Genomic DNA, 26,950 nt, shown 5'->3' on the forward strand with positions numbered 1-26,950 from the left:
CTCCTACAAAACGAGGAGAGAAGAAGCAGAACCGGGCCGATTCTCTGCCCACCGGTGGTCCCCACCTCTGTCTTCCCAGGAGGAAGGCCGGGCAGGCATATCTGAGGGCTCCCATCCCTCACTGGGGCTGGTCATTTATCTCTATTTCCTGGGTGCCAGTGGCCTGCCTCATCTGGTTGATTACCACCAAGAAAATCTTGGTTGCATGGTTGCCAAAGCTGCTTGCATGTGGCAGGAAGGCCACCTCCCTAGAAGCTGCCCTAGGCAACACACAGCAATTTCAGGAAGACTCAAGTATTAAAATCCAGTTCCTCAAAGGTCATCTTCAAGTCTCAAGATCCACCAACCACCTACTTTCCCACGATCCCATGAACTGTGTCCACGTTCCAGCAGTTGCTACCTCTTGGCCAAAGGCAGCTGGCTCATCAGCCTCCCTCTAACAGGCCCTATTCTTTCATGAGCAGTCAGCATTGAGTGTCCCTAAAAAACCCCAGACTGTCTTTGGCCAAACACAAGTGGGGAAAAGGGGCGGGAGGGGACACACGCATTCCCCTTGAAAGCAGAGCTCAGGTGTTTCGACCTCACCTTGACTGAAACTGCATAGGAAGAACTCTGCGTCTCACCAAGTCTGAGATCTTTGGTTCTCGGCAGGCTAGAATGAAGGAGAAAAGAGGGCATCAGCTTTTCCCATATTAACTGCTCACGTTCATTCAGTTCAGATTCATCCCTGACCACCCTTTCTGGACACCCCACAGAGGTCTGAGAGAGGAGGTGTGCCAGCCAAGTTTGGACAACCCCCCCGCAAAAGAGCATGCTGCCTTTCATCGAAATTGACAACCCCCTCTGAAGAACCCCCATGGAGGACGCACCTCTGAAAAGCCACTCCACCTGGGTGATGTGAAACCCTGGCAGTCATTAGACTGGGACTCTCTGTTCCCACAAATATCATCAATGAACTTGATGGCACGTGGAGTCACAGTCAAAAATGAAGGTTCTAAAATATATTCCAACACAGGGAACTACAAGGCTCTCATTTAAGACCAGATGGCAGTGTCAGCCATGGGTAAGTCTTGGGTAGCTGCTTCCTCTAGTTCCTTCCTCTGAAACCGAGGCTCTTAATGATTATTTGAAGGCACCTCAAAGCCCAGGCTTAATTTTGCTGAAGTGTCTTTTTCTTCACTTTCCCAATCAAGCAGCCAACATTCATCTAATTAGCAAACTAGAGAACTTTGGTTGTTATTAATTTGTAAGAGAAGAGTTGACAAAAATCTCCAAGGACATATGAAACACTGTTTCCATACTTAATGAAATCAAGAATCAGAGTCTGTGCTGGTGGGGATGAAGGTCGCTTCTGGCTAAAGTCTAAAGTGATTTATTCCTTTCACAAACCGTTCTCTTTTATTTCTTTTCCCATGAGCTGGGTTGTTGACAAACACCCAGAAGGGAAAGTGGAGGATTAAGGCAATTATCTGGGTAATCTAGGCCAAGGACATGCTTTTCTTCCTAGGAAACAGCCAGATAATTGTGACCTGCCCCTAAAATACAGGGGCTGTTGACCTGGTTCAGTAAAAAACTACGCATCCCCACTGCCAAGGGGTAAGTTTCAAGCTTCTCTATACAACGTTCCATGTTTCCTGGTCCCAAACCAACCTTTTCAATCTACTTTCCAGATTCCCAGTTGGCCCCACTTTGAGTTTACCATGATCCTTTCACTTCTGCCTATACTCCTTGTCTTGTTTTCCTTTGTCTTATGATGGGAATATCATCCCAACTGCTCTGCACCTCTTGCAAACCCTTCCCAGCTTCCCAGATTGGCTTGGCTCCTACCTGCTGCCTACAACTGTCCCTATTTCAAGCAGTATTGATCGCTCCTTTCTCTCAACATACACTGCTCATCCATTTCCTCTAACTCTGCCTTGAATGCTGGAGGTCTTGCTATCTTATTAAGATGTCTTCCATTATGTTAACATCTTAAACCTCCCACCACACAGGCTGGCAGGGATAGTGTGTCTATTTTGTTCTTTTATTTCCTGCACCAACTTCCTATTTCATAGAGAGTAGATAAATGTAGCTACATTGGAGCCCATTGACTGCCTCAATTTTGTTCTTGGGTTTACATATATAAAACCCAGCCCTGTCATCTCCCCTAAACTGCTCTGATAACTTTGTAACTCTTCTTGATCACAGTGAGAAGCTGTGATTAGGATAAGCAGGTCCTCTGGAGGTCCGAAAAAGAAGCGTATGTTTTCAGGGATGGCCTTCCACCTAGGAGTGATAGATGGTTCCAGTGAGAACCTAAGAGGGAAAGGCATTTTTTTAGGGGCTCACACACATGTAGGGAGCTACCAAAAAGTCCAGCCACTCCATCTATTTCTGTGGAAATATACTTCACAAATACTCGTCAGTTACCTTTTAGGCAGATGGGCTGTTTCCCCGACCACTCTCCATTCTGCTGGCAAGTTCTCTTCTCATTGCCACTAAGAACGTATGAGTTATTACAAAAGAAGGACACGATGGTGCCAATTTTTGCATAGCGCCCGTTGATAAGCCCCGGGCCTCCTGTTACTTTCTTGTACCCATTGACTGGGCCCCCAGGGTCTGAGCAGTTACTTTCTTCAAGGACTAAAAGAAAATAAAAGGGGGAGGGGGAAGAGCAATTAAAAGTGTGAAGCGTTCCATTTTAGAACCGGATCTTTTCATGTTTCACTGAATTAAAAATGCAGCAATGTGGAGCCTGCTAACGATGGTGCCCACAGGACTCAGCAAGAGAAAACTCATAACAGAAAATGCATGTGTGAGACATGCCCTCCCCTTGCTTTAACGATCTGTTCTTAAATCGGGAAGTATTTCATTCCCCATATAAATAAATTTGACACCACAACTGGCTCTCCTGTGACCTTGTTCATTTCTTTCTCAAGCTGTGGGAGCTGGGCAGGCCTGGACAACACGAACATTGCACCTAGATTTTATGATCAGTACACAGGGATGATTGTTTCCCAGTGTCGTTGTATTATCTCCTTCATTCCCTAAAGCTTGGGCAATTAAACAAGAGTCTTCAGTTTCCTATTTGTGCTGTACCCAGAAAGCAGAACTTACTAGAAACAAGGCTGCGTATATGAAATGAATTTAAGATTTTATATTTCATCTGCAGGGACACAAGTGTGCTGAGATGTATAGTTCGAAAATACTAGAAGATGATAGAAATTCAGAGATACAAAGAAGTTCCCCTGATCTCCAAAAACATGCTTTCCATCTAAACATTTAACAATATCCATTGCAAAGGCATTTCTTTTTTAGAAAGAAAAAAAGATTTATTTGAGAGAGAGAGAGGGTGCATACGCATACAGGTGGAAGGGGCAGAGGGAGAGGGAGAATCTGAGGCAAACCCCCTGTTGAGCATGGAGCCTGATTCAGGGCTTGATCCCACGACCCTGAGGTCATGACCTGAGATCATGACCTGAGCTGAAATCAAGACTCGGATGCTTAACCAACTGAGCCACCCAGGTGCCCCACCCCCAAGGCATTTCTATTCTCTAACTCGTGTGGAACAGCTATGCAAAGTAAAAGTGGCAACACCAGCTATTCTGAGCACTGAACAGATATTAGACAAATCCTGGAAAGATTCTATCAGATAACATATTTTTCTCAAATGGATTACAGCACAATGGTGAATATTACTCGCCTAAGGACACAGAGTAGGGCCCCTGAGGAATTCAACCTTTAATTACTGCGTTTGGGTACCAACTGCTCTGTAAGCCTTCCTGGTCTCTTTTTAATCATTTCTTCTAAGATACAGTCTCATCCCTATGAAACAGTCCCCAAGCAATGTGATCATGCATCTGACATGCTTTTCTTCCCGTAACTGTCCCAATTACCTTTTAAGCAACTTGCATGCTTGCCTCCAGGCAAGAAAAGAATCTCCATTCATATAACACTTCTAAAATATTTGAGAATGGGCGCCTGGGTGGCTCAGTTGGTTAAGCGACTGCCTTCGGCTCAGGTCATGATCCTGGAGTCCCGGGATCGAGTCCCGCATCGGGCTCCCTGCTCGGCAGGGAGTCTGCTTCTCCCTCTGACCCTCCTCCCTCTCATGCTCTCTGTCTCTCATTCTCTCTCTCAAATAAATAAATAAAATCTTTAAAAAAAAAAAAATAAATAAATAAAAAATAAAATAAAATATTTGAGAACCGACAATTAGTAAATTTCCCTATGTGCAATTTGGCAAGGTTGCTAATATTAGCCAAATTACTCGTTTGTCTACTCTAAGATTGCTCATAGACCATGTGGCAGATGATTTCAATGATATTCTGTGTGCTTTTGGGCTACTTACTATAAGCAGTTTCCATGGCGGGGGACTCCAAAACCCCATTTTAATTGTAAAAAAATGGACCTCACTGAGGGAGTCTTTCAAAATACCAACATGGCATAGGGAGGGCAATGCACCTTTTGAAACATCAAGTGTACTGAGAAAGCCCCCTGGAAAGTGCTTGCATTTCCAGGAATGCCTCTATGATGGGGGAGGGGGGCAGGCAGAGAAAGCATTCCATATTGCGTCAGTGATGGGATACCTTCTTTTTTTTTTTTTTTTTTTAAGATTTATTTATTTTAGAGAGAGAGAAAATGAGTGCATGAGCAGGAGGAGGGGCAGAAGGAGAAGGAGAGAGAGAGACCCTCAAACAGACTCCATGCTGATCACAGAGCCCGATACGGGGCTCGATCTCATGACCCTGAGATCATGACTTGTCGCAAAACCAAGAGTTGGTTGCTTAACTAACTGAGCCATCCAGGTCTCCCAGGACTACCTTCTTATAGTAGAGGCTCACTTAATGCTAAACATGTAGCCCAGAAACAACCAGCAGGAGCCCACAGCTGCAATTATCTCAAAAACACGGTGTGTCATACCTGCAAGTTTTAGAAAATGGAATTCACTGCCAACATAAAAATCAGGAGATTGCTCACAAAAATCCGTTTTACCAGCTTCTGACAAAATTCAGATCTGGAAACCCTGGGCTGTATCACCACACAGCAACAATCAACTGGTATTGTGAAGTAGCTGTCTGCTTCGGGGGGGGGGCGCTGCATGCTTCCCTTGGCCACAGCCCCTGCCTGCTGCCTGACCCTGGTAGGGCTAGACTCCGTGGTCAGTTAGCCTATCAAAGAGCTATGTTTTGTGCAATGCAAGCACAGTTCCTCCTTCATTTTGAGTTTTGCTTGCTAGAGCTCATGGCCAAGAAAAATTCTGGTGATACTTAAGACCAGTCCTAGAATATTAAAAGAAAATGAACAACACTCCAGCCACATCAGCTTCAGCAAAAGGTAAGCAATCCCTTCTACTGTGAGCCTGAGAGGTGGGTTTTCCTCCTTTTGGAAGTAAGGACTTCCGTGGTGCACCAGGCTCCTGCCCCATGATTTCCTAAGTGCAGGATTCTCATGGATCCTATTTCTAACTACATTTAACGTGGGTTTAATCAGCAGGAATGCTGGAGAGTTCTTGAGCCTTTGGAGGTAACAAAGCCTTAGGACAATTCCGGTTATGTGTGTTTCTCCCTGAGGAGGCTTTAAAAGGAAACTTAAAGAGAAACTGAGTCAGGATGTATAAACAAATCTGCCCAAGGCTGGGGAATTCTGCCATATTTCTAGAATTCTTAGATGCCTACTCTTTTATAATGAGACATGTCTGAACTCAGGTCACACGTGATGTTTCAAGTAGCACGTCTTTACTTCCAACTCTCAGAGAAGCTATAATTAAATCAACAGTACACCTTAAACTTGATGAGATCTTAGAATGGAGAACTGTTATTTGATTTTAAGTTATTGCTCATGGATGGTCACCAGGATAGAGCTTCCTAGTGCCGAATGATGCTTACGAGTTAGGGTCTAATGGAACTTAAGACTGTATGGCTGGGGGTGCCTGGCTGGCTCAATGGGACTCTTAAGCTTGGGGTTGTAAATTCGAGCCCCACATTAAGTGTAGAGATTACTTAAAAACAAAATCTTAAAAAAAAAAACAACTATATGGCTAAAATTCAAGAGAAACACAGGCAATAGAAACAGATTTAAGAAGGATTCAGATGCTGTAGTTGAAAATAAATATGGCGAGCATGCTCAAGGAAATAAAACAGAAAACTGAGAGCTTCAGTGGAAGACTGGAAACCTTAGAAACTAACCAAAGGAGCAATCTAGAACTAAAAAGTGACAATGGCAGAAACGTAAAGCTCAGTGGGTGAGTTTAATAGCAAATCAGATACAGCTCACGTGTATTAATAAACTGAAACATAGCTTACAAGAAAGAATTCAGAATGAAGCCCAAGAGTCAAAAAAGTGGAAAATGTAAAGAAACAGTGAGAAGCTTAATAAAGGCATGTACCTGACGTCCCAGGAGAAAAGAAATGGAGTAAAATTAGCATATAGAGATAATGGCTGAAAAAGTCCCCAAAACTGATAAAAGACATCCCCCTACAGATTCACAAAGTCCCAAGACAGATAAATATGAAGAAAACCACACACAGACCTAGTACACAGAACTGCTAAAAGCCAAAATCAGAGAAAAAAATTTTAAGCAGCCAAAGCAGAGAAAAATGGAGACGGGAGAAACATACTCTAAGATAATTATAGTCATATCTCTGGCTTGTAACATCAAAAATGATTTTTGTCTCTATATACTTTTTCCCCCCATGTTTGGTAATCAGAAAATGTAAACATTAAAATTTTTTGTTGTTTATTCTTTTTGTGGTTGTTCGTTATTTTCATTTTTTAAAGTAGCAGGCAAAATGGTTCGGGTCCTCCCTGCTCAGCCTATGAACCCAGCATGCAGTCTGCCTGCCCTGTTTGATGCTCCCAGACCCCCCACTCCCTATACATCTCACGACCGACTTGCATAATCATAGAGTAATCCAACTTCCCTCGAGCTCAGATTGAAATGATCTTTGTCACCAGACTCTGGGGGAGAAAGAACAGCTTTCAGAATCAGAAGATACAGGTTCAAATAATTATTTGGTTCCCCAGTGTCCAGAGTAAGTACACAGTAGGTCCTCAATAAATATTTGTTAGTAGATGGAAGGGATAAAGGGTAAAATTTATCCATTCTTCCACTTAATGAACCGGAGCATGGGAAAATTATATAATTCTCCAAACCTTGCTTTTCTGGTCTGTAAAACGGGATAATAGCACTTATCTGGCCGGGCTGGTTTTGAGGAATAATTTACATAACACATAGTCTCCTTTTCCCCTGTTTGCCTTTATTTACAAAGCACCCGACTTCTTTTAAAAACCAATTTCTCGGGGCGCCTGGGTGGCTCAGTGTGAGGTGTCCAACTCTTAATTTCGGCTCAGGTCACGATCTTGGGATCCTGGGATCGAGCCCCGCATTGGGCTCCCCACTCAGCACTGAGTCTGCTTGAGGATTCTCTTTCCCTCTCCCTCTGCCCGCCCTTCCTCCCCCCCACCCCCGCCCCAGGCTCGCTCTCTGTCTAAAATAAAAATAGATAAACCTTAAAAAAAAATCAATTCCCCAAATTCATACACCTTAAAAAAACCCCACAAGGAAATCTAAAGTCTTATTATTAGGTCTATTTGGATATAAAACAAATATTACACTCTATTTTCTTGGTAATGTCTATGCATGATGGGCCTGCAGACCGGGATTCAGTGTGTTGACTCAGACTTCTGAGTATCAGCCATGGTCTCTATACACTCATCTCTTTTAATCCTGCAAAATGAAGCCTTCAAATTGTATTCTTGTATCAAACATCCACTGGGCATCATTCCCTCTTCCCTCTCATCTATTTCCCGTACTTGCCAAAGCTGTACACTCTCCTAGCATGCTTTTGAATAGAATTCTAAGACTTCCTCCACCCGCCTCTTTCTCTCCCAGTTTAGACATCGACCTGTTGGGTCCATAGACCATCTGCATCTCATCAGAGCATGCTCCCCGGGGTTACATTTCAAAAACTACCTCTTTATTTCCCCTGTGGTTTCTCTTTTTAGAATCCTTTGTGTCTCCCCATTGAACAGATCCTTGATTCGTTTCTATTTGATTTTTCAAGGGCTTCGTGCTTCCTTTCTCCTCAGTGGGATGGATGTTTTCACACAAAGCCAAGTGAGAATGTAAAACATCTGCATCCCTGGCTGAAGGAGCATCAGGCTCCTGCTTTGCTAAGTAAAATATTCCAGGATTAATAATAAATAGCACATTGCCCTGGTCCTTTTGGGACTCAGCCTGGGGACATAAACACACTAAGTTTAGCATGCCCCTACATGCCATTTCACAAACAGAAACAGTACTTGGGGGTGCATTCCTGTTTCAGATAAACATTTAAAGAAAGGTTCGCTAGCCTTGTCTTCTTTTTTTTCTCACGGCAACAGGATGAGGTGGTTCCCTGTGATGCCACTTTACTGAAGGATAGATGGTGGCTTTGAGATGGCCCTTGTAGTGAATGCTATTGGTGCCCCACCCAGGTCCCCTCATATCCTTTTACCAGATCAGCTTCTACACATGAAGCTGGCACCTGCCACCTTCAGAGGACTGCCCTTGGGCATGGGCACCACCTTGCCTATATGAAGAGCTGAAAAATGCCAAGATTTTTGTCCCCTTGCGCCCACTCCAGGGTTGCCTATAGACTGACCGCAAGGTGTATAAATAGCTCAACTCCTATTCCTCAGGGCATCATTTACACTCCCCAGTACCCCACAGGATTGGGCTGAGTCTGGGAGTTGAGCTGAAATCACTCTTGCTTGGTTTCCTCCTCTTTCCCATCTTGCTTCCCCAACTCCCTTACTGGTTGATCTTGGGAGTACCTTCTTTAATAAATCATTTGAGCCCAAATGCTTGGCTCAATGACTGGTTTGGGGGAAAAACTAAGGACAGCTCTATTTTCTTAGCCCTGGGCTTCAGGGCCCTTCATGCCTCCCCATGGTGGCACTCCTAGGAGGTGACAAGATGCCAGAGGGGCAGCCTTCTCAGCCCTGGGCGTGAAGCCCTGCATGCCTTTTAGCTCCTGGCAGATCTCGGGGAGGATGACTGGCAGGGCATCTAGAGAGGTCGGATCTCATCAGAAGGGCCTCCAGCCTCCACAGCTGCTCTGGCTGCCGGTCAGCCCCACACCAGCAGAGCCGTTTTACCTTAGGGATCAGGTGCTCTGAGACAATGGGCTTCTCCACACTGACCAGTGTGCATCCAGAATCTATCATGGGAGGAGTCAGTGCTGTCTGCGTAAAGCCAGCAACCGTTGTACAACCTGAAGGCACAGAGGGGCCCCCGACAAGGACACACTGAATTTCTCACAAGTCCGAAGTATGGGTGTTAGACTTGCATTGAAACTGACTTAAAGCAAATAAAGTTACATCTTTCTCTCCCCTGACTGGTACACTAAGATCCATGCTGGACAGAAGGTAGGTGAGGTGACCAGGTCCAGAAGGTCTACAGGAAATGGACATGATGATGGAGACATCAGAGAGTATGTCAAGATCATGTGGAGACATTTCTAGGAAACACGATTATTCAGTGCACACAAATAACACCATTTTTTTGTGCCCTCTGGTCAGTCAATTATATTGACTATGACAAAAGGAAGTCCACACTCTTCATTCCTAATTTAGGAAGTGGACCCACCTCCCCCTCCCCTTAATAATCACAAAACTCGGGAGGGGGGCAGATCCCAGCTGTGGCAAGTAAAAAGATCCCTTCTTCCATCACATTACTATCCACCAGTATATCTTTGCTCACAAAAATATCTTTTTACAGATAAATGTAGAATTTCAATATGATACACCAAACACCCATGAATATCTGTCTTTTCCTTTTGCTTTGGTCTCGAAGCTGCAAGTTCAAATTCGAAGACAAGATCTATAAAAAGCCCCTAGGAGGTGGAGAATCCAATCACTGCTTTGCCTATTGGAAGTCCGGCATGCCTCTCTGTACAGAAAGACTGGGGGAGGGCCGTGCACTACTGATTTCATGGCCTGATTTTCTTGCACTGTATACTAAGTGAGTGCTTCCTCAGCAGAATAAGGCACCGGAAGATGTTTTCCTGAAGCTTTAACATAGCAATGTTTTTATTTAAACCCAGAAACAGAAGTGATGTCAGTTAACGTTTATTGTACTAAAGTACTTGAGATACCTCAAGGCGCCCCCCAGCCTCGCTAAAGCACTTATTTAAAAAAAAATGGTTTGGAGACTTCCAAGTACCTATTCCCCAGGTCGGATTTTTACCAAAAAAAAAAAAAAAAAAAATTCAGAGGAGTGTATATACACACTATATATATTGTTGTTATATATTTTTTCTTTTTTTTTTCTTACTAGCACCAATTTATCCTAAGTGACTAGTGTCTTTCTTAACTTTGCTTCTAAAATTACATCAGAGCATAGGATCCTAACCAAGGAATAAAAGCAAAGGTAGTCATGGGGGCCTTGAATGAATCTGAAAGGGGAATGGGGTCTCCGCACACACTAGCCAACCCCAGCAACAAAGACCTCATCAGGCAGAGCTGATTGAACTGGGTCGCTACCACCTAGCCTGCTGTGTTATCTGAAAGAAAACGTGCTCCTCTGGAGGGGGGAAGCTGCGTGAAATGGAACCAGGTACTAATTTAGATGCTTCTAAGAATAACCGCTGGGCATTTGCTGGGATGTCTTATCACATTTGTGTTCTCCTTGTGGTACTTTAACCAGGACCCATGTTGAAATTAATGCCGTATGACCAGTCCATCAAGGGCACGATTACAAAAGACCATTAGTGAAGGCCCAGGGATATTTCCTTAGGTTGGGACCACCCACTTTCTAACCCCTGTCAGAAAAATGCTAGGTGGCAGAGTTTGCTCAAATCCTTTAGAAGATTCCAAGTCTTTTAGGAAATACTACAGGCTCTCTTCACAAACACCACTGGGGTCTCCACTCACTTCCACCACCCCACCCAATAAAGAGCTGGGCTGGTTCTCATGCACACACACTTTGTGTGTGTGTGTGTGTGTGTGTGAGAGAGAGAGAGAGAGAGAGAGAGAGAGAGTGCTCATGAGAGAGAGATATCAATTCTTGGGTCTAACACTGGATCTTTTAAAATCAACAGTACAATCATATTTTGAGCATCCTTCAGACAATGCAATCCTGAAAAATGTTATTCAGCATTGATCAAAGGCTTACCTAATATTGTAAAGAAACAAGCAAATGCTGATGGAGCTGACCTGAGCTCCAGTCCTCTATTAAGTTAGCCTCTCAAAGAAATATTTTCATGAGGTATCTTAAGCTGAGTTCTCCCAGAAGCAGGCTGTGAGACAGAGATTTGAATGCCAGTAGTTTATTTAGGTGGTGGTCCCAGGAAGGACAAACTGTAGTTAGACAGGGAAGTTCCCATTATCAAGACAGTCACCACTGGGGGCCACTGATGCTCAATGCCATTGGGAAACTCTGAGAGTGCAGAACCTGCCTCCGTCTTATCTTACCTAAGGGTCAAGGGGTATGATGAATGCAATGACCAAATGCAATCAATCATTTGTTGAAGGATGATGGGATTAACATTAATTTCTCAGCACCTCCTGTCTGCCCATATATATGAACCAGTGGGCTTTGGGAGCCCAAGAAAACCCTTAAGCAGAGTTGCAGGAGTGTGGGTTGGAAGCCAGTGGGTCAGCATACATATTAATGGTGTAAGCTTAAAAAAGCCCAGCTACCTTTTTTTTTCAGGGGAGGTGGAAGGATCTAGGTTTTAGAAATATTTGGTATAAAAAGAGATTAAATCTGTCATTTACAAGACAGAAGTAGAATACATTTCCCCAACACCCATCTTTAGATAAGGAGAAAAAAAGGAGTAGGGGATGTAATAAAATGGGTAATATTTGCACCTCCAGATGAACTTGTGTTCACTTTCACTTAATATACAATTAGGGCCACACCATCTAAGGCATTTCTCTGTTTGCCTTTGCTGCCAGAGAACTCAGAATCAGAGACAGTTGAGGCCGATCATTTCACCAGATGCAAACGTGGACGCTCCATTTCACTCTCTCGTCCCCTCTAATGTTCTCTTTCATTCATTCTTACCCTGCTTCTAAATCATTTTGATTCCTTGTAATTACTATTATTTATACCTTGCTTGCTTTCAGAAATGGTTTGATATAATTTACAAAACTGCACATCAAAAAACATACATTTCTTTTCTCGAAATGTATATGAATGAAATATATTTGTAGTAGCTAGACAGCCCCGGTTAAAAAAAAACTAAGCCAGGGTACTACTTTGTCTCTTTAATAAGAGCTGAATTTCAGAGGTGTAAGATTATCTGAGAATGTCGGCAAAGAAAACAGATCCAAAGTCAACACAATTCGTGACCCCCTTACCTAGCTGGTCTTGGGGGCTGGGTGATGGAGGCATGTTGGTCTCAATTCTTAGTATACTCTTGGTATCCACCCATTCTCACTTGTCACCAAAATCAAGGAAACAGTTTGTGACAGAATTTCCATTCTGTTTGGAAAAGGCTTTAACTTTCCCACTGGGCCTTTGTTCATTCTGGAAACCTGAATGAACATGAGAGCAACACCCAGAGACAAGCACTGGCTGGGCCCTCCTCTCTTCTTCATTTCTCCTGTTCAGCTTATATTTGAGTGTAGTGTCTTTGGGTCAAACCCATTATCTTTAACCTCCACAAAGGTCTCCCCCAACCAGGCATAATGACACCAACTGGATTCCCCACCGCAAACCCTTTTTATCTCTTTCCAGCCAATGGAACTCTGTCCCCCTGAAGTTTTCCAGCCCTCTGTGGGTGCGAATGAGACAGTATCCATGCGAAATTATGCTTGGATGGCACACACTGCTATTTATTCATCCAGCAGCAATTTGGAGGCTGAGGCTTACAATTAGCTATTTGATCTTAATCAGTATTGTCCTTGGCTCCTGGTACACTGTGTCTTTCGGATACCACTTTTCCGGTGTTTGGATGGCCTACTTAGACAGCAGACACTGCCTGGGTCTAAGAGACAGGTCAACTTTGAAAAATGTTCAGAAAGTACTGGCCATTTTACTTTTGTTCAAAATCAACCTGACACATCCTTATTTGGTGGAGTAAATGAGTAACCTACGTAAGGGGTAGAAACTTAGCTACCCTCCACCTGGTGGACCTGCTCAGTGACAGTCTTCTCGAGGCTTCCCCAAATCTCAGGTTTCTGAGTCAGCTACTGGGAATGAGGTGGGAGGTGGATAACAGTGCTAACCTACTGGGGAAAATGTCCCTGAGCAGTGTTTATAGTCAATTTTTCAAAATATAAGAAATACTCAGCATGGAAATCACCCAAACTAGGCAGTTCTGTTCCATTTAGCCTTGGGGATGAAGAGAATGAGCTGTCGAGCACATCTGAGTCCTAAAAGACTTTGCCCACTTAGTAATGCTCATTGCCACCGTCACCATCTCCAAAGGCTTTCCTACAGGAAGTTGTGGCCAGGAACCCTGTGGTATGTGACACTCTCCTCTGCCCTTGAGAAAGGCTAAGACTGGAGTTGTTTTATGGTTCTGCCAAATAGGAGGGAAAAAGTATACTGTATGGCCCTGCCTTATTGTCCCAGTTCCTCGTACCTAACAGACACTCAAAAATGTTTGGCTATATGGGTCTGTAAAGTGACGAGGATCACAGCACCTACCCCGTGGGGACGCTGAGACAATGAAATGAGACAAGGTCAAGTAAAACACATAGCCTGGCCCATACTGAGAACAGAGATGGTAGAGACTACTGTTGTGGTTTTTAATACCTGGATGCCAGTGGAAAGGTCTTATGTTTTGTAGAGGAAGATTTTATCATCTGAAGCAGGGTGAGGGACAGGTAGTGAATGCACCACAAGGCAGGAGCCTTTAGAGAAAAGTGAGGGGGGCCTCTAGCTTCTGTCAAGGGGCTGGTGACGGTCTCCGGGCCCATGGAGGCAGGGATGTTTGTTCCTACCAGAAGTTAATTCTGCTTTGCTCTCACGTTCTCCCACTCTTTGCATCCTCCAGTCTCTTCCCTCGGTGACAGGCAGCCCACCCCCCCCAATGGATTACCTCTTAACCCAGAACCAAAATAAAATCTGCCTCCTGCATTAAGTCCTGCCTCAGTGACCTCATCTGCCAAAGCAAAAGCCAAGAGGGCCCTGTCAGGGGCAGGCAAGTGGAAGGAATTCTTAGTAAAACGATGGTGGGTCTGGCCCTCTCCACCCTGATGGGTGCTCCATCCTGAGCTCTTGGAGACAGTCAGGCTGGAAAGTTGACCGTGTGGCCTCACCTGTCCTCTTATTATCTACTGGAATGATGTCCATAATGAAAAGGATTGCTGGCTCACAAAACGCACCCCTAATATGCCAGCCACCAAGCATCTGACCCTGAATGGGGTATAGCAACGCTTTGGTTAGGAGGCCAGAGGCCAACGCTTTGGTTAAGAAGCCCATGGAGCCCATCAAGGTTAATGCTAAAATGTGACTTCATCTACACAGACTCAGGTTCATCCAACAAGGAATGATTCAAATGAAAAGGAAATGTTTCCCATGAATTATAAAACAAATACCTTGATAACTATATAAAGGCAGCTTTTCCTGTGTTCAGTAATAGTTTTTGCTTTTCAGATATTAATCTAAAGGGGATGGCATTCCTCTAAATACACCAAAAAGGACGTCAGATATTCATTACCATGTCAGGAAGGGAAATAGAGGGGAGGCTCAGGTGTAAGGAGGTGTATGAGAAGGTAGCAGTCCATTAGCTCATGGTCTTCTTGGGCCTCCTCCAATTTCTGAAGGCTCTGGGCTATCAAGTACGTGTGGGTACCAACTATGGATTCCTCAGGACTCTTCCATGGAATTATCCCTCTACCTCTCAAGCCATCTCAAGCCAGACTGCTTATTCTCTTTATTGCCATGTCCCTCTAATAAAACATCTAAGTGATGGTCTGGAGCACCAGTCTCCTACATGACCCCCCGGGGACTGACATACAGCCTACCCCATGTTAAACGAGTGACTTCTGAAAAACCCCATGAGAAAAAGGGAGGCTGACCCCTAACATGATGCTTGGGTAACCTACCCTGGAGCTTCCAAATCCAGTTCCTCCCAGGCATTACTCCATTCATCATTTCTCACAGCCTCATCTCTGGGCTGCCCTGGTTACAAAGGCTCCCCATCCATCATGCCCAGTGTGGGTGTCTTCTGGGATTTAGGATTCCTCTATGACAATGACATTGGCAGTAACTACTTGCCCTGTTAAAACCAGATCCTTCTGCCTGTACCTAAGTGCAGCGGTAAGCAATACTTAGTATCGGCAATGATTTGCAAAAAGCAGTTCACAGAGGAAACTTAGAAAGTTGAGGGGAGAATTCTCCTAAACCCTGGAACCCCAAGACAGGTGTGTCATAATCATCTAGTTTGTAGAAACTGGTGCTGTTCTCCTAGCCCCTTATCTGGAACATTCCCTACTTTCTGCCAAACTTTTAAATGGCCATAGCAGGGGAGGCAAAAGAGGGTATTATGCAAAATGAAATAAGACCGAGAAAGACAAATACCACACGGTATATACACTCATATGTGGAATCTAAAAAAAACAAATGACTAAACAAAAAAACCCAAAAAGCAGAAACAGACCTATAAACACAAAGAACAAATGGGTGGTGGCCAGAGGGAAGGAGGTGGGGGATGGGCTAAATGGGCAAAGGGGAGTGGGAGACACAGGCTTCCAGTTAGGGAATGGCTAAGTCACAGGGATGAAAGGCACAACATAGGGAATACAGCCAATGATACTGTAGTAGCCTCGTACGGAGACAGATGGCAGCTACAGTGGGGTGAGCCTCCCATAGCCTATACAGAAACTGAATCACTACGTCGCACGCCTGAAACTAATGTAACGGGTGTCAACTATGCTCAAATAAGAAAATTAAAAAAAAAAAATGGCTCCTATGATTCAACTCAGCACCTTATGTGGATTATTTCATTCCATTCCCCACAAACGCTCTGAGAAATACGTGGTATTATTTTTCTGAACTTTATAAATGGGGAAACCGAGGCTCTTTGGAGTGAAACGGGCTGCTCAAGGTCATTCGGCTGGTAAATGGTAGGCTAAGAGTCAAACCAAGGTCTTTCTGCCCAGAGAGTCCAAGCTCTTCACCCCAGGATGTACCATCTCACTACGGACAAAGGGGGCCCTGTCTTCCATAAATTAAGGCTAAGCCCTGCCCTTGGAACTGGGTAAAAGCCAGTCCACAATTCCATGTTTACAATGCCTCCCTCCCCTGAGAGGTCTTGGGACAATCTGCACGCATCCCACCACAGCCTAGCATCTTCCGTCTGTGACGGGAGAGGTGAGCATGACCCACTGGCGGGCTTGGCACATTCCCACTGCATCAGTGTTACTGTTTCCATGAAAACCCCAAAGTGCCTAATCACTTATTCTGATGAGAAATGCGGTTGCCCCTTTGAAGCTAAAGTATAAAGTGTGCCTCTCATCTGGGGCTCTTTCTTCCCAGTCCTTGGGACAGGCTAGTGGGAAACCTTCTGGTGCTCCAAACCCCAAACGAATCCGGATTCCCCAGTGTTCTTTAATTGGTGGAAGCTGATTTGTTTTGTTCAAAGCGCGTCAGAGCCCGCAGTGTGAGCATTGTGCCCCAAGATTTAGCCCATTTCATCGTCCTTCATTAGGATGCAGGGGAAAGCCCGGGCATCGATAACTGGGCCAGGGAAACAAAGGCAACATGGAAACTGGAGCGAGGCGATGAATCCCTTGCTCTCCACTTGTACAAAACAAGATTCCCACCATTTACTCAAGAACTTATTTTGTCCTTGTGTCCCATACAAAGAAACAGGAAACTTCAGAGGAGGAAAAAAAGTGGGGGGGGGGACTCGTGGTTTCTTACACAGTGGCCCAGGGAGGTTGGGGCCACTGAGGGTGCTGGCAGGAGGCAAGCTTGACCCCAGAGCTGAGGAGGGGGCCACCCCCCATGTTTTGCTCTCAGAGGAGGTCACCTGGGAGCAGGGGAAAGTTGCTCCTCCTTAGGAAACAGCAGGAGGAGAGATCTGGGGTAGCGGCAATACGGACTGCACGGGGACCTTCAGCCTCTTGACGACTGAAAGAGCCCAACCTGTGTGGGTCGCTTCTTCCTCTTCCTTTGCTACCCCAGGAAGTCCGGGAGCCAGACCTTTCCTCGGAAAACGGAAAATAAATCCATTTTCAATTTGACAAGAAGAGACCCTCGTCTCTCAAATGTGAGTTCTGATACTTATTTTGAGGACTGGTGATTATAACGGCTCATCTTGTAAACTGGTGAAACATTTCGGGGACCATTTTGGCAACACCTCTCCAAAGTTTAAATCTAGGATGCTTTGACCTACCAGTTCAACATCTAGGAATTTCTCTTACGAAAGTACCTCTAACATATGAATCAAAAAATCGGTGTTAGGATATTCATCTCTGCCCTCTTTATAATAATAAATTAAGTATGGTATCAAGTCCATCTTAAGGGATTAGATGAACATATATGATGGTATATACATCCCTACAAGGGAATACTAAGAAAATCACTTGTTTTTAATGAGGTAAACCAACATGAGCTGGCCTGGGGAAAACGTCCATGATGCAGGCACTGAAAACCACAAGTTAAAAAACTGCATGTATACTTTAATCCACTTTTGTCTGAAACAGGGTTTCTCAACTTGGGCATGGCTGACAGTTGGGCCAGATCACTCTCTGGTCTGAGTCTGCCTGGTGCCTTGCACAATGTTGAGCAGCATCTCGGGCCTCCACCCACTAGATGCCACTGACAGCCTCCCCCCTGCAATTAGGACAATTAACAATGTTTCCAGATGTTTCCAAAGGCCCCTGAGGGCGGGAGTGGGGGCCAAAATCACCCTCAACTGAGAATCACTGGTTTAAAATACTGATTTATCGGGGTGCCTGGGTGGCTCAGTCATTAAGCGTCTGCCTTCAGCTCAGGTCATGATCCCGGAGTCCTGGAATCAAACCCCACATAGGGCTCCCTGCTCAGCAGGAAGCCTGCTTCTCCCTCTCCCACTCCCCCTGCTTGTGTTCCCTCTCTCGCTGTCTCTCTGTCAAATAAATAAATATTTTAAAAAATACTGATTTATCAACAACTTAGGTTTGCACATCATAGGAAAAAAGTCCAGAAGGCCCACAGTAACAGTGATTCCACTGGGAACCAGCATGGGTCAGGGAAAATAATATTCTCTTTTTATTTGATACACTGCTGGACAATTTGATTATTTTTACAAGTATATCTTTCTTCTGTAAGTAAGCAGAAAATCTATTTCTATTCCAGTCCCACTCACATTCTTAAATATATACCAAGAAAAGAATGAGAATAGCTTAAATCAAGAGACAGGGAATCGGGATTCTCTTTGGAAAAGAGTGACAGGCAGATTTTACCTGGGAAGGAAAGTCCTTTGAGAGGACTAGATAATGGGACAATAGGACACGATGACATGACCAGAGCTTATCAATTGTTCATCTGTCGAGAACTGCGTCTGGGAAACTGAATAATATGGGAACTGTGGAATTCTAGCCTCGAATTTTGAAGTTGATGGAGATCAGTGCCTTGTGCCCTCTGCTTCAAATCCTTTATCTGCTAAAAGAAACATCCATCCACATTCTCACAAAGACTTAGGGAGGACAGACCACTAAAGCAGCATCTATGAAGTGGTTTCCCCTCGTCAGATTTGGTGCAACTTAAATAAAAGATGGAATTCTCATTCATATTTGATTTGGTGCTTTTAAAGCGATTTTGTAAAACAAATGCCTAGTTCAATTTGGGCATTTCAAGGTTTAGAGAATCCCAGAATACTTGAGCTTCTTGTTCATTTTGAAGCAATTTCCTCCAGGGATATTTTTCCAGTTCAGTGGTATACTCATGAGGAAAACAATAAAGTAAATCTTTTTTCCCCCCTTTTTGTTTTTCTAGCTAATAGGCTACTCTAGAAAACCACTAAGGTTTGTTCGGAAATGACAAGGTAAACTGTCACAGCCAATTTTTGTAATGCTTCCCTCATTGAGTTAGTTGGAACTCCTGCTGAATTTCCTAGAAGAAAAAACAAATCTAAATCTTACAAAAAATAATAAAACATTTGGTCCCCCACATGAATGCCAACAAATGATGTATCAGATATCCACCACCAATACTTTCACCTAGTTACAACAACAAGATACTAAGGAAATTTGGGGTTTTGAATGACGTTTTAAAAAGTGGCTAGAGAGAATTTTCTTGTCCGTCTATGCTGGTGTTCTGAGACCAGAAGTGATTTGAGACAGTTCGTGACTCAAGTTATGAATCAATTCATAATGACACATTTTACATTCTTTTTCATTATATATATTTGTTTTGTTTTGCTTTGTTTTCTAGATAGAATGACAATGCTGAAAAGTCCATGTTTGGCTTGTAAGCAACTCATTAATATCCTAGTCACAACTTTTGATCAATTTCTCTCCCCCCCCGAACCCCCATCCCTACCCCTGCCCTGATTTGACCCAGCTTCTTAAAGCATTTTGGCTTATTTGGTGATATTTTACTTCTCTCCAATTTCACCTTGTTTTTCAAAGCTCTAGTTATTGTGCAATTAGTTAGTTCATCAAGAAATTAAGCTTCCCCCCCCCCTCTTTTTTCTCCCTCTGAATTTAAAAGGTAAAGCTCAGGATTTGCCATTGTTAAGATTCCAGATTCACTCTATACACACATTTTTAAAACAAAGAAAAAGCAGCATTTCTCTTCTCTGCCTCGCACACAATACACCAGGTTCAAACAAGACGGGAACCATGAAGCAGAACATCTTTTTCTAAGCATCCAGCATAACCACGCTGAGGTCACCTGTGCTAAGCCAAAGCAAGGGAAGCTTTCAGCAGAATGCTGTGTCACACTCGAGAGCTCACTGTTGACACTGTGGCTTCCGTCTGCCTTGTTTACAAGGAAAACTCATGAAATTGATTGAAAAATGGATGAACCTTATAGAATGCTATCAGACCAGGGCTCGTTATAGGATGACCCCAAAGTACCTACGCCTGATAGTTACAAGTGGTTGTAGCAGATGCTGCTCGTGATCTGCCCTCAGATGCCTTTTCACCGCTTCTGTGGGCCCCTTGCCTTCCCCATCCCCCAGTCTACATTGTTTTGCTCCTATTGGCCTGCACCTGAGATCTCTTGGACTATTCAAGGGCTACTGGAACCACTCGGCCCACATGCATAGAAAATCAGGCATGTTCTCCTACTTGCCCAGGGCAGCGCCTGGCCAATGGCTGATTGCAGGGGGGCCATGAAAGCCCAGCTGCCTTGCTATAAAGTCAGGACCCACCCAGAGATGTAATTCACATGCCAGATTCCATTGAGGCTGGATTTTGCCTGAAATCACACCTTTGCTTGGCTTCCCTGCCTTCCCAGCCCAGCTTCCCCACTCCCTTGCCAGCTTCTCTGGGACCATGTCCTAATACATCACCTGCACCCACACTCGCCACTCAGGATCTGCTGGGCAGAAACCCTACCTAGGCTCTTATCTGTCCTCCTTTGCCTTTCCCCCAAATTCTGAATCTTCTCGTTCTTCTGTACATCTCATTCCGTGCTGATAGCTGTAGTTCATGACACCTGTTTCCGGTCTCAAATCTCTGTTAGGACACATGTCACACACAAGCCTTGGTTACCAGAGACCCCTGAGAAATGACTTCTGGTCACGGTGTTGAGTTCCTCCTTGCCAAAGGCTTCAGACCATACAACAACATCCTGGAGTCTGTGAATGCTACCTGGAGCAGAACTCCAAAATTCAGATCTTACCACGGACAGGGAGTTCAGACTGAGAGCCACAGGAGGCTCTATGATGGCAGCTTCCTACTGTTGGCCCTTCTTCCGTGGTTTTGAGCTCTGGATATTATCTGAGGCCATCGAAGGCTTATCTTTTTGAGGGGTACTTGCAGCAGGTGAGGAGGTCTGGAAATGTCAACGGGAAGACCTGGGTGGTTCCAGATATCCTGACTCAGAGGCTGCCCAGCCCCGAAAACCACTCGATGGGATTGTCCATATTGCGTGCCACCCTGGACAGACCATCCTAAACATCAAGAAACAACAGACTTCACAAGTTCCCAGAGCCCTCTCCATGCCAGCCCCACGGACACCCTAACTCCCACTCCAGAGGCATACTCACGATTTTCACAGCGCTGCCCGGTGTAGCCTGCCAGGCAGGCGCATTTGTAAGATCCGGTTTTGTCAAGGAGGCAAGTGCCATCATGGAAACAGGGAGAAGAGGAACATGCTGTAAGAGAAAAGGCAATTTCCCTCAGTGTCACTGCACGGTGAGGCAATCTCTTCAAGCCTGGAGCCTTGATCAGAGTCTTGCTTGCCTCTTAAAGTCTTCTTCTTGCAATACTTTTACTTTTTTTACTGGATTCCTGCAACCATTGTTTGAGAATGCCTAAAACAGGTACGTATCTGTTGTTATGTGATATTTTCAAAGGCTCCATAAGTATGCTCCTATGGTCTGAAGAGCCTAAAGCCAACACAAAGAGGTATGCCACATGATTAGGGCAGAAGCATGCCTTTACCCCTCCTATAGGGACTCCAAGGGAGGGAGGCAGCCTGTGGGAACTTTTGATCATCTTTTTTCAAGAAAGCATCCTGGGTATGGAGGGAAACGAACTGGAAGATCGTCATGACACCGTTGAAAATGTACTTGAGAATTTCCCAACATGCATTCCGTAAACATTAGTCCCTCGAGATGTTGATGTGTTAAATGTGTTATTAAATGATAATTAACCAGATTTCTTTACTGCAGAACTTCTCAGAATGTTCCACATCATAATTTGCACTGCATATTTCTCAGAACGCACATTAATGCCTGGCCTTTCCCAAGCTCATCTGACCTCAGAGCCTGCGTCTTTACAGAAGACTATTTTTCTACAGAGAACAACTTTGGGAAACAGTGGTCTGCGTGCTAACCACTAACCCCACATTCATTTACCCTGATATGGAAATACACCGCCGGGCCCAGGTCCACAAGCCCGTACTGAGTGCTCATCCTGCATGAGGCACCGGAGTCGGACATTCTGCTTACCAAATCAGAGCTTTCGGACAAAAAATATACAAGGACTATCGCCTGAAGCATAATAGATTTGGTGTTAGGAAAGAGCAGAAAGTGTCCTAAGACGCTCCAACGGGGGCAAAGTCACAACCCACTGGAATAAGAGAAAAGGTTTAGCGGAGGACAATGAATGGGATACAAACCCTGAGGGCTGGGATTGGATGGGCAGGTGTGGAGGAGCTGACCTTAGCCTGACCTGAGTACAAGCACACAAACTGGGGAACCGGAAGGCTGCTATCTACTTGACAACGCAGACCAGCATTTCCCAGAGTTCTCCGGTGGGGGTCAAGGAACCCCTTCCGAGGAGGAAGAGGCCCTCCTGGTCCTTCCCTTAGTCCCAGGGTCACGGGCTGGTGAGCCACTGCTGCTTCTCCCGGGCTTCCCTGACAGCCAGCCCTGCTGACTGCCAGAAGACCCCCACACCTGTCTCAAGTGTGACCCTACCCAGCCTTGGCTGGCCCTATATTCCCAAGGGCAAGGACCAGCCACAGGCTGACCACACCACAGCACAGCAACCCAGCCTCCAGAACCCCCAGGCCCCCACATCCTCGGAAGGGAGCGGGCACACAGATGAGCAATAACTGTGGAGAGCTCCCGTGAGACAGTCTAAGGGAAGGGCAGGTGGGCGGGGGGGGAGTGTGTGTGCCAATCTTGCCGAAAGGACAAGGCTGCAGAAGGATGACCTCCCACCCCCGCCGCCACCACCACCTTTCCTGAGGCTTTTGTATCATACCTTCCATAGGAAGCCATAGCGATCAAAATGCCACTACAATGCTTACTTGAGTATTTTTAAAAAAACAGAACTTGAAGCCTGAGCTTGGTTTGGAAAGCCGGATGCAGTCCAATCTCAGAACAGCAAGAGTTGAGGGTCCTTCCCTAGGATTGCGCATTTTGCTCATTTTGGTCCCATCCTACTTCCCGATATGAACAGGGCAAGAGTTCAAGTCAGGCTTAGAGTTACTCACAAAGTAAGTGGCATTTACCACTGAGTGAAACTCTTTTAATGCCTATTTTGCAGATGCCAGAAGGAGGCCCAGGGCACACCTGTGGTTGGGCAGCTACTGAGTGCGTCCTATGTACCAGACACAGTGCTAAGTTCATCTGTTTCATCTCCCAGAACCTCCTTAGTGGAGCAGGATCTATGCTTTTTTCCTTATTCACTGATTAGGAAACTGAGGCCCAGAGAAGTAGGAGAATTTACCCCAGGTCACACGGCTTCGTCTGCCAGAGCTCCAAAGCTAATGCTCTTAACCATTAGAGGCCCCCTGGAGGTGAGCCGTAGAACCAACTGCTTTGTGACCTTGGGCAAAGGGCTCGGCCTCCCTCTGCTCCAGCATCTATACAAGGGCATCCATCATAGCTACGCTTTTGGTGAACATTTCTGAAATATACCTTGCCATCTCTTTCTTCCTTCTCAATGTGCAGGTTGCTTCCAAGAACCCAGCTCAGCGGGTTTTAATCAGGCTGAGCAGGGAGAAGGGGAGGAGCACAGAAAGGAGAGGTCTGCCAGGAGTACAGCCATAAAATGCTACATTTGTCTCCGTGGCCGTTACCTGTGATCTCCTCAAAGATGGCATGGAAGCCATCGAAATTCTTGGAGCCATCTGAATGGAAGAGGATATGGAGTGAAGAGTCCGTGCTCCGGATGGGAGCTGGCCGCTCATTGCCGCAGAAGCGCTTGATGATCTGGTCGCTGCTGCTGTCCCCATCACGGATCTCCACATAGTCATACTGGCACATGTAGTCAAACTCCAGGCTCAGCATGACGAACCTGTGGGTAGAGAGGGGGACAGCAGGCAACAGGTGGGCCCCGGACCCTCGTGCGATCCCTGAGCAAGTTCAAGGCCAGATGATGAACAGGTCTCGGAAGAGCGGTGCCACTGGTCTGATCTGACAGAAAAAGGGTCCTGGACAATGTGAGGTCAGAAGAATTTCTTTTAGCCGAGGGGTACCTGTGTGCTTGCGTGCCCAGGCGGAGGGAGTCCCTATTCCTTCAGAGCATCTCTGCACATGCTGGCCTCTCTTCCAGGGGCACTTTCCTCCCAAGCGGCATGGCTGGCTCCTTCCTATCCTCGGGCCTCACCTGAAATATTCTCTCCTCAAAGAGGTTTCCTTGACAACTCTTTCTAAAGGACACCCCCTGTTCTCTTCATAATGGGTATATAAATTTAATTTATCTTCTTTATCTTCTTGATTTTGTGAGAGAGAGAGAGAGAGAGTGTGTGTGTGTGTGTGTGTGTGTGTGTGTGTGTCTGCAGGCACATGCGTACATGCCTATCTCCTTCACTAGGTAAATTTCTTGAGTGTAGGAGAGAACATCTGTCTTCTTCCACCATTGTTTGCATAGGGCCTAGCACAGTGCCTGGCATACAGAGATGCCAAGCAAATACTGGTGAATAGATGGCTGAATGGATACAACAGTAAAATTTTACAATTGGAGGATGGAAAAAGGACATATTGTCTTGCAAAACTCAATAAAAGAACAAAATCTCTGCACATTCCTCTGTTTGATGGAAGGATGAGAAGGCAATGATCTTCTGGGTAGCACTAATTCTTGCCCTAAAGAGTAGAAAAGGTAGCACTGTATCAGAATTTCAGAACTAGGGGAGATCTGATAAATCTGTGATTGCCTAGAAGGGTCTTGGGTTTGGAAATACGTGAATACATCAGATCCAAAAAGCAGAAGATGACCCCCAGCATTCAATTCCAAGGGACAGGATAGGAGGCAGCCCATCCCAGACAAAGAGAGGAAAAGCCACTTTTCAGATAATTTCAAAGGGAATGCCTGGGTGTCAAGGTCACAGAATGTACATCTGTATCTTCTCCCTCATGTTTTGGAGAAGAATTAGGGAATAGACAGAAGAGCTCACAACTGCCACCTGAAATGCTGGGACGGAGGCCTATTTCTACCACTTTGGGTAAAAAGTTCAAGTGCCAGGATTAAACACTAGACCATAGTGACAATCAATATATTTTGAATACACTTAAAGGTCTTCCTAAAAAGAAACCTTTTAACTAGTATTTTACAAAACATTTATCACAAAACCTTTTTGTAAGGGAGTATAAGTCGCATTAATCATGCTTCGTGAAATGTGGTCTAACATCTAAGGACCTGACTTCTCATCCAGATGCCACTGCTTGCTCACTCTGGGCTCTGACAGGTCCGTCCTTTCTCTGGATGTTAGTATCTCTGTCTGAAAAGGGAAGGAGCGGGGACAAGGCCACCACCCAACAGAGACCACAGCTTTCTCCTGAAACCAAAATATGAGATATTGCAAGTTGTATTTATATCTGTACCTTCGTTTGTTCATGTACTTAACATAGATCCACGGCAGGCCTGCTCTGTGGTGGGCGCTGTTCTAGGTGCTGAAAGCACAGCAGTGACCCAACTCGATCCACCCAAGTAGTGCCAGCCCTAACAGGAAGGAGTTCTGATCTGGGGGATGAACAATAAGCAAGGAAACCAGAAGACAAGGTAATTTCATAGAGTATTAAGTGCTGTGAAGAAAATAAACCAGATAAGAGCATAAAAAATGACTGGAGAGGATAAGGTTTTTATACAACGTGGTCAAGGAAGACCTCTCTGTGAACTTGATATCTGGGCAGACACTTACATGATGAAATAGAGCCAGCCATGTGAAGGTCATGAGGAAGAGAGGTCCAGGCAGGGGGCTCTGTTAAGTGCAAAGGCCCTGAAGCAGGAATGAGTTTGGCGTATTTGAAGACCTGAAAGAAGATCAGGGATGCTGCAAAATGGAGTGTAAAGGGGAGAGTGGTATGAACTGAGGTCAGCCAGGAAAGCAGGAGCCAGATCCTGCATGGTGAGGGGGTCTGGATTTTATTCCAAGCCTGACAGGAATGAACAGAAGGTTTCAACAACAGAATCATGACTGGATTTAGGATTTTAAAGGATCACTCTTGTCACAGAGGAGAGAAGACAGCAGAACTGGCAAGAGTGGAAACATGGAAGCCAGTTAGGAGGCCATGAGAGAGTCAAGGTGAGAGATGATGGTGGTAAAAGGAGAGTAGTGGCATCAGAGTCAGAAGTGGATGTGCTTGAGATTATTTTACACGTAAGAAGATAGATTTTGTGGGAGATAGATAGAAGGGGGGGCACCAGGAATGACCACTCACGTTTTGGTCTGAACATTGTACATGTGCATTAGTGTTTCTGTTATTATTATTATTATAACTGGCCAGCAGGTCCTGGTTTGACTGGAGGAAAAGAAATCTATATATTTCCAAGCCTCCCTAGGGGCCTCTCCTAGGCATGTGTTGTGCTTGTCCAATCACTCCACCATTTTGGATTTTTGTTTTGGGAGAGATTTCCTTTGCATCCTGGATCTTGGAAAAGCTCCTCAGAAGCCCCTAAGGGGACCACTGGCCTGGTCCCTAAGGTGCTGAAATAATATGTGGCATTTAACACCTGCCCTTATCATCCCTGGCAGACACCACCTGAAGCCCCTTAAGCAGAATGGTGTGGCCCATCAGGTGTTCCTTATGTTAACCTCCTTCTAGAAAAGTCCAATTAATGAGCCTCACTCCCAACCCCAGATCCTCAAGGAATGAGGAGATCAGCCACTGAGGGCCAGCTTTTGTGAGGAGAATTGAGAAGGGGACCTGTTTTACTGGATCCTTCCAAGGCAGAGTGCCATATGTTGCCCCTCCTGGAGGACAGAGAGCCATCTGAGGAGCCAACTGGAATGTGGAAACCTCCATTAATCCATCCAGAAAATACTTATTGAAAACCTGTGCCCTCGAAGATTAGAGATTTCCATCACTGCCAACCTGCTTACCGGGCAGAAAGGAAAGAACTAAGTGGACAATGTCCCTAGAAATCCCAGAGGTGAGTGGGCCACACCGCTTCCCTAGAGAGGAAAAGGAGAGGTATTTGC

The 26,950-nt window shown here is 45.2% G+C and overlaps 1 protein-coding gene across 4 annotated transcripts in view; it reads right to left on the reverse strand.

Annotated features, from left to right (window-relative positions):
• PAMR1 (peptidase domain containing associated with muscle regeneration 1) overlaps positions 1-26,950 on the reverse strand; it is a 150,134-nt gene that overhangs the window by 7,127 nt on the left and 116,057 nt on the right. For all 4 annotated transcript variants that reach the window (XM_032413903.1, XM_032413902.1, XM_032413901.1 and 1 more), the window contains 4 exons: positions 23,609-23,826; positions 21,123-21,230; positions 2,410-2,622; positions 586-652 (listed from right to left, as the gene is read on the reverse strand). In XM_032413903.1, the coding sequence (XP_032269794.1) occupies positions 586-652; positions 2,410-2,622; positions 21,123-21,230; positions 23,609-23,826 (606 nt within the window). The remainder of the gene's footprint in view (positions 1-585; positions 653-2,409; positions 2,623-21,122; positions 21,231-23,608; positions 23,827-26,950) is intronic.

The sequence above is a fragment of the Phoca vitulina genome, unplaced genomic scaffold, assembly GCF_004348235.1.
Source record: "Phoca vitulina isolate PV1807 unplaced genomic scaffold, GSC_HSeal_1.0 scaffold16, whole genome shotgun sequence".
Lineage (NCBI taxonomy): Eukaryota > Metazoa > Chordata > Mammalia > Carnivora > Phocidae > Phoca > Phoca vitulina.